This window comes from Chelonoidis abingdonii, chromosome 1, assembly GCF_003597395.2.
Source record: "Chelonoidis abingdonii isolate Lonesome George chromosome 1, CheloAbing_2.0, whole genome shotgun sequence".
NCBI classification, from domain to species: domain Eukaryota; kingdom Metazoa; phylum Chordata; order Testudines; family Testudinidae; genus Chelonoidis; species Chelonoidis abingdonii.
Genome location: NC_133769.1, coordinates 210115823 through 210127755, shown reverse-complemented (window position 1 = coordinate 210127755; position 11933 = coordinate 210115823). Strand labels below are relative to the sequence as shown.

General features: G+C 43.3%; 1 protein-coding gene across 1 annotated transcript; it reads right to left on the bottom strand.

Moving 5' to 3' along the window:
* Window positions 1–8836: 8836 nt before the first annotated feature.
* On the bottom strand, window positions 8837–11691 carry CRYAA (crystallin alpha A). The gene is made up of 3 exons (XM_032790150.2): window positions 11492–11691; window positions 10208–10330; window positions 8837–9086 (listed from the first exon to the last, which is right to left on the bottom strand). Exons 1-3 carry the CDS (start codon window positions 11678–11680, stop codon window positions 8877–8879), a joined length of 522 nt encoding a protein of 173 aa, XP_032646041.1. The 5' UTR covers window positions 11681–11691; the 3' UTR covers window positions 8837–8876.
* Between the last annotated feature and the right edge of the window lie 242 nt (window positions 11692–11933).

Sequence of the window (11933 nt, the reverse complement as noted above, 5' to 3'; positions counted from 1 at the left end):
AAATATTTTTTCCATCTTTCTTTCTCAAGATCAAACTGGCAATTGATCTGCAGATAAATCACACAGGCAAACTAATAGATATTATGCTTTATATATATATATTTCACTGATGTCTTAAACATGTGCTATGATCAGAAATGGTGTATTCAGTAAGTTGTATGTCACATACATATCATCTTAATAGAACGATAATGAAACAAACAATCGACTGCATTTTAAATTCTCCCAGACAAAGCACTATGAGAGCTTCAAACCCAGAAAAGAAAGCCACTGACAATGAGTAGACACAGATTGCCAGGTGATAAACCCCACCGGGGGCATCGGCTTGCACCTACCCTCTGGCATACATCCCAGGGGCATCAGCTCCTCAAGATGTTGCAGCCAAAAATTACATCACAAGTTTAGTCAGTTAGTGCTTCTCCAGCTCTCTAATATTATTCCTGAAAGAATAACTCAGCTGGTACTAATTTTGGAAATAATGCAATTAAATAATGGAGTAAATACAGGTTTAGGTAGAAATGTACAAGTGCTGTGACTCATGATCTGCTGAGCAGCACAAACCTCAGTTTGGGAAAAGGTAGCACACATCTAGTTCTTCAGGATATTGATTTTCCTCCCTAAGAATCCCTTTTAGGTATATTGATCAATGGCCATTAGGCCTGGTGATTATTTATTATTGTAATTTAGATTTATCACCTCTTTAAGATATTATCATTTCTTGTACAAAGCCATAAATGTACCCAGCATTTTACATAAGTAATGTCCCAAAGAACTTACATTCTAAGGCCCAGGTCATCTCCTGTACCTTCCTATATGTAGCCTCAAATAAATACACCTGGCACAGAGGTATTCCACAGGGTGGGGACAGCACCTTTCCCCCTGAGCACTCTGTGGATGTCACTGCAGTTGCCTTTGAAGTCACTATACCAACAGTCACCTATTCATGCAGCTTGCCTCCCCATCTCCCAGCCCACCACTATTGCTCCGGATGGAGCAAATGTCTGGGGAATGCAGGAGGCTCTTATCCACAGCCTCCCCCTGTCACAGCGTAACCCTGCTGGTACCAATGCAGTCTGGTCCATATGTACCCATAGAGGGCTGGCATGGTGTGACCCTAAAAAGGTGCAAACAGGTAGAATATAGTGACCAATGATAAAGTGATGTGTGGTTGTAGATAAAATGATTTGCAGAATGGATGGGCTTCCTGAAATAATATTTTATTAGAGGCGGAGCAGCCAGGATTCCTGTATGTAGGTTGCCTAATATTTGTCAGTCTAACAGCTCTTCAGTCTGTTGTTTTGAAGAGCTCTAGGACCTATGGTTTGCACCAGTTTTGTGACATTTGGCAGGAGGGTAGTCCTGAGGTCAGGGAGGTGCCTTTTCCTGACCCCATGCAAATCTGTTCGGATTTGACCAAATTACACCCCTTCAGCATCTTACCTCAGCATTCCACACAGAGTCGACCCTTCTAGGCCCCCTTATCCTCCTGCTGTTGCTGCCTTAGACTAAGTAAACGATCAACTTTTGTGTTGTGGGGAAAAAAACTTCTGTCGTGTTCAGGTTAACGTTTAAAAATGTTAATTGTCAGTCATTTAACCTGAACTACAATATGGCCACACATGCTAGTGTAGACATATCCTATGTGGATATGTATGGACCAAAAGGCATTTCCCCATCAAAATACCCTTTGACCAAAGGGAAGTGCACAGGTTTGGAACTAGGAGTTCTAGATTCACCACTTCATCTAACTGATGTTAATTCTGTGCCCTTTACGACCCAGCCCTAGTCTGCATTATGATGCGTATGCATTATGATACAGTTTGCAAGCCCCCCTTGAGCTTATTTCCAGCAACACTTTCTGAGGAATTTCTTACAACAGTTCAGCTCATTTGCTGGAAATACGGAAAAGGCTGACATCTTGTGGAATGAATCACTTCTTCACATGACATAGTTGCTGCAGTGTGACAGAAATTTGAAATAAACGCTGGTGCATGGAACATCTAGCAAGCGATTGGGAGGCCAGGCAGCTATAGAACATCTGCTCAATGTGCAGCAGTGATCAGAAAAGCAGACAGACATGTCAGGACGTATGAAGAATGGGGTATAAAATAATGAAAATATGATGATGTTGCCATGGAAGTCACCGGGAGTACAGTTTCAGTTCTAGTCCCTTCACCCCAAAAAAAGGATTTAGCAAATATAAAAAGGGCTAGATAAGTGATTTAGACTTCACAGCCATTTGGAATTCAAATGAATGTTCACAAGAACAATCTAGTACAGCAAGGTATAACACGATCTGCAGGCTGGAAGTTGAAATTAGACAAATTCAGACTGGAAATAAGGTGTAGATTTGTAATGGTCAGAGTAATTAATCATTGGAACAATTTACCAAGGGTCATGATGGTTTGTCCATCACTGACAATTTTAAAATCAATAGTGGATGTTTTCTAAATGATCTGCACTAGGAATGAATTTGAGGTGGTTTCTATGGTCTGTGCTGTACAGGAGATCAGAGAAGATGATCACAATGGTCTCTTCTGGCCTTGGAATCCAGGAAGAACTTTTTACAGTCACTGACCAGCTCTACTACTGCAAATGAGCAAGCAGAAGTCTCAGTCCCTCTCCTGGTGCATATAATGCCTCTTCTGGACCCCTGTAAGCCTGTCCAGTAACACACTGGGTTCTGCAGCTCCCCAGACAGTAATATGCTGTTCAAAAATAAAGTCTTATGAGGGAGGGGTAGAACCTGATTCCAAAGCTGATGAATGCTCACTGACATATCCCAAAAGCCTGAAACACTGAAAGTCTTCCACCTTTTCATGTTCTCTGTATGTATAAATATCTAATGTTTGTGTGTTCCATTCTATGCATCCAAAGAAATGAGCTGTAGCCCACAAAAGCTTATGCTGAAATAAACTTGTTAGTCTCTAAGGTGCCACAAGTACTCCTGTTCTTTTTGAATGTCTTTGACCTCTATCAAAACTGACTAAAAGTGCTCTAAATAAAGAGTTCTTCTTGTGAGAAAAACCTAACTCTGTCTGTACAAATTCTAACCACAATGGCCAAGAACAAAGATCCCTCTGATAGGCTGGACTTCTTAAAGCCCTGCCCTGCAGCATGCTCAGTGGAGGCACAGACTGTTCACTCAAGCTGCCATACTACTATACCAGAAAACTCAAATGTTGGAAAACTAAATGTGATCACAAAACCTAACAGTCCCTGCTGCTGTGCAGAGTCATTTAGTCACAGGAATGTGGAAACTGATCCTATCCAGGACATGAATTTAAAGCTTCAGTGACTTCCTTGGAGAGAAAGTAAAAGCTTTTTATACTAAATAGGCAAGTGAGTTGAAGTCTCAGAATGGAAATTACAACGTACTGTTAAAAAGTGGTAAAAATGCACTACAACAGAATGAATGAAAACCCATTCCAAATAAAAACACTTGCTCATAGCTATACGCTACTATGAAAAAACCTCTCAAATGTTGGAAAAAACTAAATGTGATCACAAAACCTAACAGTCCCCTGTGGATAAAGTCCCCAGATCTTTTTCCTCATGGAAAAAATCCTGGCTAAGTTACTAAACTTAAACGTTGAAAATCTACTATACCTTACAAAATATTAACAATTCTCTGTTAAATGAATTTCACAAGCAACTCTGGGGGAACCACAATAGTAACAGTTTCCAACGTTGCAGACTGACAGAGTCCTCTGGGAGACAAAAGCTAATAAAAGAACATTTACACCAATGAGGGAAAACAATTATCTTTTCTGGATTAAGTGCACAGAGCAGGAGGATAGAATTTCTCATAGTGATGTGAGGGGACAGGAGGAAGGATGGTTTTGTGGTTAAGCTGCTGGGGTTGCAACTGGTTACTGCGATGTACTCAGAGCTCCCGGAGTTGATGAGGTAGAGACAGGGAGGGTAAACAGGGGCTGTATTCTGGGGTTTCTGGAAGATTCTGGATCTGAGATCTGAGGGGGTGGGGAGGAGATTTGAAGTGTTGTGCCTGACGTGAGAGTAAGATCCCAGGTGCTGGGTGAGCATTTAGGTGTTAACTCTGTGTAGAACAAAAGGCTGGATGCAGAGCTGGAGAGTATTATATAAACTATTGTAGAAGGGCCCAGGACAAGTTAACTAAATCTACTGATTTTCAAAGCTATCCCTAAAGTAAGGGCAGAGGCTCATTTATGATGTCAGATGTCTATACTATTTGATTGAGTGGATTTTGCTCTTTACCTGGAGATCAAATTATAAAGGTTAAAAGATTCTCTGACTTAGGTCTACAAGATTGTGTGTTGGTAACATTTACAAACTGGTGGGCAGTTAAGAAGATCTTCAGTTAAGGTATAAGAGATCTTCTTAGTTTTAGAGGACATAAAACCCCAACTTTTATGGGCTGTACTGTCTCCAATGAAAGATTAAAATAGTTGCTTCCAGGTGGGAAAGATCGACTGATATAGGATTTAGCCATTTGGGCTAGATATTTGGAAAATCATGAGTGAGTCATTGTGGCTGTTAGTATGTGGGTGCCTGAAAAGACTATTACTTTTAAAGGCTGCAAGAATCATGAAGTAACAGTTTGATAGATCCATTACTCCAGCAAGATACAGTTGATGCAGGCTGGGAAGAGGGCCAGTTACACTTACCTCTTTCACTGGCTATCCCAGCTCCATTTCTGGCATACATTAGAACTGCTTAGAGGCTTCCCTAATTTATACCCACTGGCTCTGGTGGTCCTGCACCCATAGACAGTCAGCAGAATGCCACTGCAGACGCACCTCCTACAACATTGAGGTGGGAGAGGTTGGTGTAAGAACTGCCCACACCACTTTACACCAGTAAGGCGCTCTTCTCCATTGGGGGAATTCTCAGCTGGCCAGATTACCTCCCTTTCTGCCACTGAAGTCATGCAGAGTGGCTGCAGCAAGAATAGTGAACCTGGCCTCTGCTCACCTGCCCATGCAAATTTGCACAACTAGTTACACTAGCAACTAGGCATTTGTTGTGCCCCCATTTGGCAGGGCAGCTTGAGTAACGTGTCCTCTCAGGAATGAGCTATGAACACATCACAGGCCAGCTTCTCAGGTGCCCCCTGCTGCATACGAGGAGGGGAGCATAGCTGGCTTTCTGTTACCTTTATACACACCTCCACGCTAGTGCTGAGGGCAGCAGGGGCCAGTTCAGCTCCCAGTCCAAGTTGGGGTAGCCTCTGGACCGTAGCAGTAGTGGCTTCCAATTGATCACTCTAATATAGGCCTTATGTTCTTATAAGCTTGTTTTTCCCAGCAAACGTTCATTCATGTTTTCCTCCATCAAGAATAAAATTCAACAAACTCTTCATTTAAAAAAGGAAACAAGAAAAGCCCTTAGACTCTCTCAATAATTAATGAAACAAAAAACCAGGTGACAGGGGCAGCTCTAGCTTTTTTGCCTCCCCAAGCACGGCAGGCAGGCTGCCTTTGGCAGCTTGCCTATGGGAGGTCCTCGGTCCCGCGGACTCAGCAGCTTGCCTGCGGGCGGTCTGCCGGTCCTGTGGCTTCATTGTACCCGCCGCCGAATTGCCAACTAATCCGTGGGACTGGCGGTACCTCCCTCAGGCAAGCTGTCAAAAGCAGCCTGACTGCCGCCCTCGCAGGGACCAGCAGGGTGCCCCCCTCAGCTTGCCGCCCCAGGCACGCACTTGGAGCGCTGGAGCCGCCACTGCCAAGTGAGTAAAAGCAGAGGACAATAAAATTTATGACACCCCATCACATATGAATTACAAAACATTCACACCTCTGCCTCCCTCTTGTTTGCCTCCTGCACCCCTTGTAGCTCCCCCTTGCTTTTCCCACCCCCATACCCTCACTTGCCCCTCACAGGGGGACAGCAGCATACCTTTAAGGTTCTGGGCACAGTGCTGCTTTGGGTATCAGTCTCAGCTTCTTTCCTCCCTCCACTGCCTGGGGCCTAGGCTGCTGCAGGGGAAGGCGTTCACCTCAGGCACAGCTCATAGGGGAGTATAAGAAGAAGATTCCTCTCTCCTCAGATGCTTAGCAGCTGGCTTTTGTGGCAGCAGATTTCAGGCTGCTTCAGGCCAGGCTACACATGCAACAACTCCTCCCTGCTTGTCAGGCACGTTTCACTGTGCCCACCCTGGGAATGTGCCAGGCACACACAGGCACACTGCTTCCTCTTCCTCTTTTCTGCCTTTATCACCGGAGTCTTCCCTGTCTGCAGCCACAGGGGTGGGTCAGCCACCTGTGAAGATGGAGACAGCACAGAAAGTCAACATCAGCTTGAATGTGTGCTATACTGTGAAATGCAGTTCTGAGAGAGGGCTGGCTTGGCTCATATCAAATGCAAAGCTAGTGTAGAGGGCACAGTTCGGCTGCCATTTACACCAATGTAAACCCAGAGCAATGCCCAGGGATTCAGTTGAGTTATTCTGCTTTTACTTCAGTGTAACTGAGAACAGATTTTGGCCATGAATTAAAACAGGAGGCGAAGAAAATACCATTCTTTATTATGTGATTGACCCAGCAAGATGCAGAGTGCTCCTGTGAGATGCTGAGTGCTCTCAGCACACAGAGTTCAATACCTTGCTGTATTGAGCCAAATAGCAAATTCATTGTCTCCATCTGTACTTTATTTTGTCTTACGATGGATTATTACTATTATGTATATTACAGTAGCGCCTATCAGCCCCAAATGATATCAAAGGCCCCCACTGTGCTAGGCACTGTACAAACTTATGCAGAGCGTCTCTGCCCCAAGGAGCTTACAAACTAAATATTCAAGGCTGATAAAGGGTGGGAGAGGAATCACAAGCACAGAATGGGGAAGCGAGTTGCTGAGGCTCTTCTGATGGCACCTGATTAACAGCTGAAGTTCTCCTCCTCACCTCCTACCCATACTCCTGGCTTTAGGGACTAGGTGCAGTCAGAGGAAGTTAATCTCACACATACCAAAACAAGAACAATTGTTTTGTTACCAAGTGAACCACAGTGGAGAGAAAGAGTCTGGTGAGCATTTCTGTCTGGCAAAGCCTGATCTTGAGCTAGCATTCTTTTTGAAGTGCTCTGCCACTTCCTTTGTAGGAACAGAACAGCAATTCTTAAACTGTAGGTCAGGACCTCAAAGTGGGTCACGACCCCATTTTAATGGAGTCACCAGGGCTGGTGTTAGACTTGCTGGGGCCCAGGGCCAAAGCCCAAGCCCGAGACCTTCAGCCCTGGGCAGCAGGGCCCAGGGTTACAGGCCTCCGCCTAGGGCTGAAGCCCTTGGCCTTCAGCTTTGCCCCCTTACCCCACACCCAGAGCGGTGGGGCTCAGGCTTTGGCTCCTAACCCGGGCAGCTAGGATTGGGCACGCTCACACTGCGATCCACCATCCTGGGGTCATGTAGTAATTGTTGTTGTCAGAAAGGTGTCATGAGGCAATGAAGTTTGAGAACCCCTAGAATAGAAGGATGATCTTCCCAGAGGACTGTGTGCTTGATGTGCTCTTGAATCTGCTTTGTTGTAGATAGATCTTGGAATATTACCACCAAGTATTAATAGGTCTAATATCTAAGTAGACTCTTGACATCTACTGTCCCTAGTTAGGAGGGATTATCCCTATATATGAGCAAAAACGTTCCTGATTTTTATATTAATTTTAATAGATTTTTATCCTGACACTGTACTTTAAAAAAAAACCACATCCCAACTGATTGCAGACCACATCCCACTAGCGGTATATGTACGCTGATTGGAGAACTGTTGACCTAATGCATTTTAATTGTGGGGAAAGTTAAAAGGGAATGTACCTATGTTTGCTCACAACAATATTTAATCAAAGCTTTGGAATGTTATCCGCTATATTTTATTACCTAAAAAAGGTCTTCATTGTCATCTCTATTTGAAGCAACTGAATTAAATATCGCGGGGGGGGGGTTAATAGAGAAAAATAGGCGAGTGAAAGAATTGATCTTTTGTTGATATTTCTGTTTGGAGTGAACACGTATTCTGAGCAGAGATAGACAGTGTGTGACATTTTAACTACAAAGACCTTGGAAGGAAATAAATAAGCAAAATGCCAATTGCTTGTTTCACATTTTCTTTATTGACTGCCACTGACTGAGTTCTCAGGTTGTGTGTCAGATATCATTAGAACAGTTGGAGCTATATTAGAATTACAGCAAGATTAAGAAAGATGGTGTGCTACATGCAGGCTGGGGAGAGCACGGTAGGAATTTGAAGCCTCAGTACAATGATGGACACCCCCCGCCCCCCCCAAAGGGTCTACAAACACTTTGGAAAGACATGCTTGTCCTTGCATCAGGTGTCACTAATGGAAGATGACTCTGCAGTGGTGTAAACAGATGCACTTAAAGCCTTTGCTGAAAAAATGTTGCAACTCCCAAACATTACACACTGTTGTTCTCGTTTTTGTTCTAAGAAACTCATGGCATATTCATTGCAAGTGCACAGTCTCTCAGGGTTTTTTCACAGTAATCAGCTTAGCTCCGACTTTAATTTCTTTAGGTTAGAGCAGATCTGCCAGGCTTTTCACCATACAAGCCTTGTGTTAATGATGGGTGTGTTGGGAGCGAATTTAATTGTGCACTCATTCATATTTGGTAGATGTTACCAAAATCCAGTACAGTTTAAAGACCTTTTCAGCAAATACATCGGTTTGGCAGCACACTTGTTTCATGTCATCCTGACATCACAATGTTTAGGCTTAAGCTTCAAAATCCACTAGCTGCTCGCCCAGCCCCTCAGTCATCCAAGAAAAATTTAAAACAAAAAATAACCCCCTCTAGATATTCACTGATACCTATGTAATGACTCTGTGAATGAGGCCTGCGAACGATGACAGACACCTGGATGCTTCATCAGCAGGATCAGCCTAGGAAGAAGGAGCCGAGGCGGGCTTCTCCTCTCGGGACACAGGAATGGGTCTCTCACTGTAGCTGGTGTCCATGTTGGACTGGACTTTTGGGCCAGAGAAAGTCAGCATGCCATCAGCAGACAGGGAGCAGGTGATGGCAGATTGGTCCACGTTGGAAGGCAGGCGGTATCTGCGGTGGAATTCACGGGAAATGTAGCCATGGTCGTCCTGACAACAGACAGAGGGAATAGATGGCTCAGTAAGAAACGGTGCCTGGTGTGACTTGAGGCACATCCCATAGCACATTTTAATCTACATCATCAGAGTGTGACTCCATGTTTACATTGAATTCCAAACAGTTATTTCAAAGCCACTGTCTCAGGCACGGCTATGAATGTATATGCATTTTATTCTACACTACAATTTATTAGGGACAAATCCTACCTTGGCTGATATCCTGTGCAACAACACTCATGCCAACCAAGCTACAAAGGGTGTCAATCAGAGCAGAATTTGGCTCTTACCACACAATGCTGGGCATGACTGTCAGCGGCGCTGAGCACCTGCAGCCTCACTTATTTCAGTTGAAGTTATAAGTGCTCAGCGCTCTGAAAATCTATGCCTATATTTCAGTATGTTGGAACCATCAGTGAATGAAACAAGAGACTGTAATTCTGGCTCCTCTGATGCTGTTGGCTGAAACAATGTGAAATAAAAAGAAAGACTGACATTAAAGTGGCTTTTTTCTCCCTTTATGGCAAATACTGATTGGGCTCTGAAGTTTTGTTTTTCCAACAAGTGTCTTCATGGATGAGAGGAGTTTGTGCCCCATCCTCCCTCCCACCATTGTTATTATTGTTATTCACACTTCAATCCTCGCTTGAATTTCCATGTCATATATGGTCAATTTTCAAGCTCTAGGCCCTTTGTTGTTTTGGTTTTGTTTGTTTTGCTCTTCTCGTCCAACCCAGCATATGAAAACTCGGCTTTCCACAAGTAATCCTGGATTATGGAAACTCAGTCATTCTTTGACAGCTTCGAATAACATTCTTTTTCTAGTCAGACATTATTACTGAACAGTGCATATTGTCATCTGACTGTTATGGAACATGATGATTGAAAATAAACAGACAAATTTTCTCATTATTATCAGAAATCAGGTTTGATCTTTGCCAGAGCCGGGAACCTTCATTTAGTGACTTGGGTTTAACCTTTGAAAAATAATTCTGGAAAAAGTAGAGAACATTATCCTTCCCTTTTGTACTTCCCCAACTGAGGGACACCTTCAAGTCAGAAAGAAAAAAGAACAGGATAATTCCCCTCCAAAGTTGCCTGCTTTTTCTGCTTACCTGTCTCTCATTGTGCTTGCCATGGATTTCCACAAAGTCATCCATAATTTTCACACTCAGATCTTCGGGAGAGAAGTGTTTTACATCCAGGAGGATTGTAAACTTGTTCCGGTCAGACCTCACCTGCAATTAATATGGTAATAAAATTAACCAATAATTTGTTGACTCAAAAACAAAGTAATTCTCAGTTTCACCCTGAGCATGATTGTCTCAGAAGTGATTTAAGAAGGCTAGAGAATGATTATGGGCCTGATCCAAAGCCCACTGAAGTCAATAGGGTTCTCCAATAATGTAAATGTGCTTTGGCTAAGGCCCTGTAATTGCAAGGCTGGTAGAATTCCAAGACATCCGTAGTGCTCCTTGAGTTTGCATCCCTTCACATTGCCCTCATTGTGTCACTCCATCACTCGATTATTTTTTAGAATCTGTCATTAGAGATTTATTAGACATTTAGATTGTGCTCAGCAGCTAGCGGTGAAATTATATCAGTTATGTAGCTTCATCTGTTTTGTTAAGCTAGCACTTTTGCTTTTTACTCTCACTTTTAAACCACACTTCCTCTGCAAAGCTGCATAGATTCAGGAAGAAAGTGTGATCTGCAGTTTTGTGGACTGGCTTGTAAGTCTAATAAAGTTCTTGCGGCTCTAGCTCTGCTGGGCTTCTGCTAGATTTTTGGAGGAAACCCGGGGAAGGTTAGTAGAATGCAGAAAAAATGAACATCTGCGCTCGCTTTGACATTTCAGATTGACTATTTTGAATACAGCCCAATGAACAAAATGTTCATTTTGCATATAGTCTTTGGAGAACTGTTCTTGGTATTTCCAGTATGGGATTGTAACATGGAGGTCATGAGATGGTGAAAAAAAGAAACAAAAGGAGAATGTTCATGCTCAAGATTGAATTTGTACCTGGAGTCCCATCCCCAACAAAAGTAAGCTGAATATGAATGTTCATGTAACAGAGGAAGCTTTGTTTTTTCCCCAGCACATGGCAAACTGCTGGCAGGGTCATAAAGTGATCCTTTTACAGTATTGTAAAAAACCTATAGGTCAAATCTATTTCTTACAGGGAAAAAAATGATTTCCTTTGCTAAGATTTCCTGTGATAATTTTTTGTGATGGTCAGGTGGGCTTAGTGTTTTGCAGGAAACCTGCTAGTTTTCCTGCACCTGTTCACATCAGACCCAATTGACACAGTCTAACTGAATCAAGGAAAGTAGCAGGCGGTTGTTGCTATTAATGAATTGACAACAGAGGTAAATAGTATTCAGTAAAGGAGTCTTACCTCTGAAATGCCTGATTCCAGAAGGGTGCGGAAGAGAGAGTGCCTGTAATAGGGGCTGATGGTGGAAGAGAACAAAGGCAGGAGATCATAATCGAAAAGACCCTCTCCGAAATACTGGTCAAACAAACGGCTTGGAAATAAGGGTCCAAGAGCTCGTTTGAACCAGGGGTGCTGGATGGTAATGTCCATGTTTTCTGCTTCTGCAAGTTCGACGGTGGAGAGAAGACACTGCAGTCTCTGGGGACAGTGATGTCTTTGCTGGACTACACAGTGGAGACTCAGAAAGCCTCCCTCTTTATATACTACTTTCACAGAATAAAGGCATTAGTGGGATTTCTGTGGAAAAACATGATCTCATGATTAAGGCAATCTGGTCAGCAGAAATGCAGAGGCTGACCTGAGAATGACAGTCTGGTTAGAATCAGTGCCAGATATCTGTGGA

Coding starts and splice junctions, on each gene's coding strand:
- CRYAA (XM_032790150.2), bottom strand. CDS start 11,680: ATGGACATTACCATCCAGCACCCCTGGTTCAAACGAGCTCTTGGACCC. Junction 10,331..11,491: donor TGGAATCAGGCATTTCAGAG/GTAAGACTCCTT, acceptor TATTAATTGCAG/GTGAGGTCTGACCGGAACAA. Junction 9,087..10,207: donor GCAAGCACAATGAGAGACAG/GTAAGCAGAAAA, acceptor GTCTGTTGTCAG/GACGACCATGGCTACATTTC.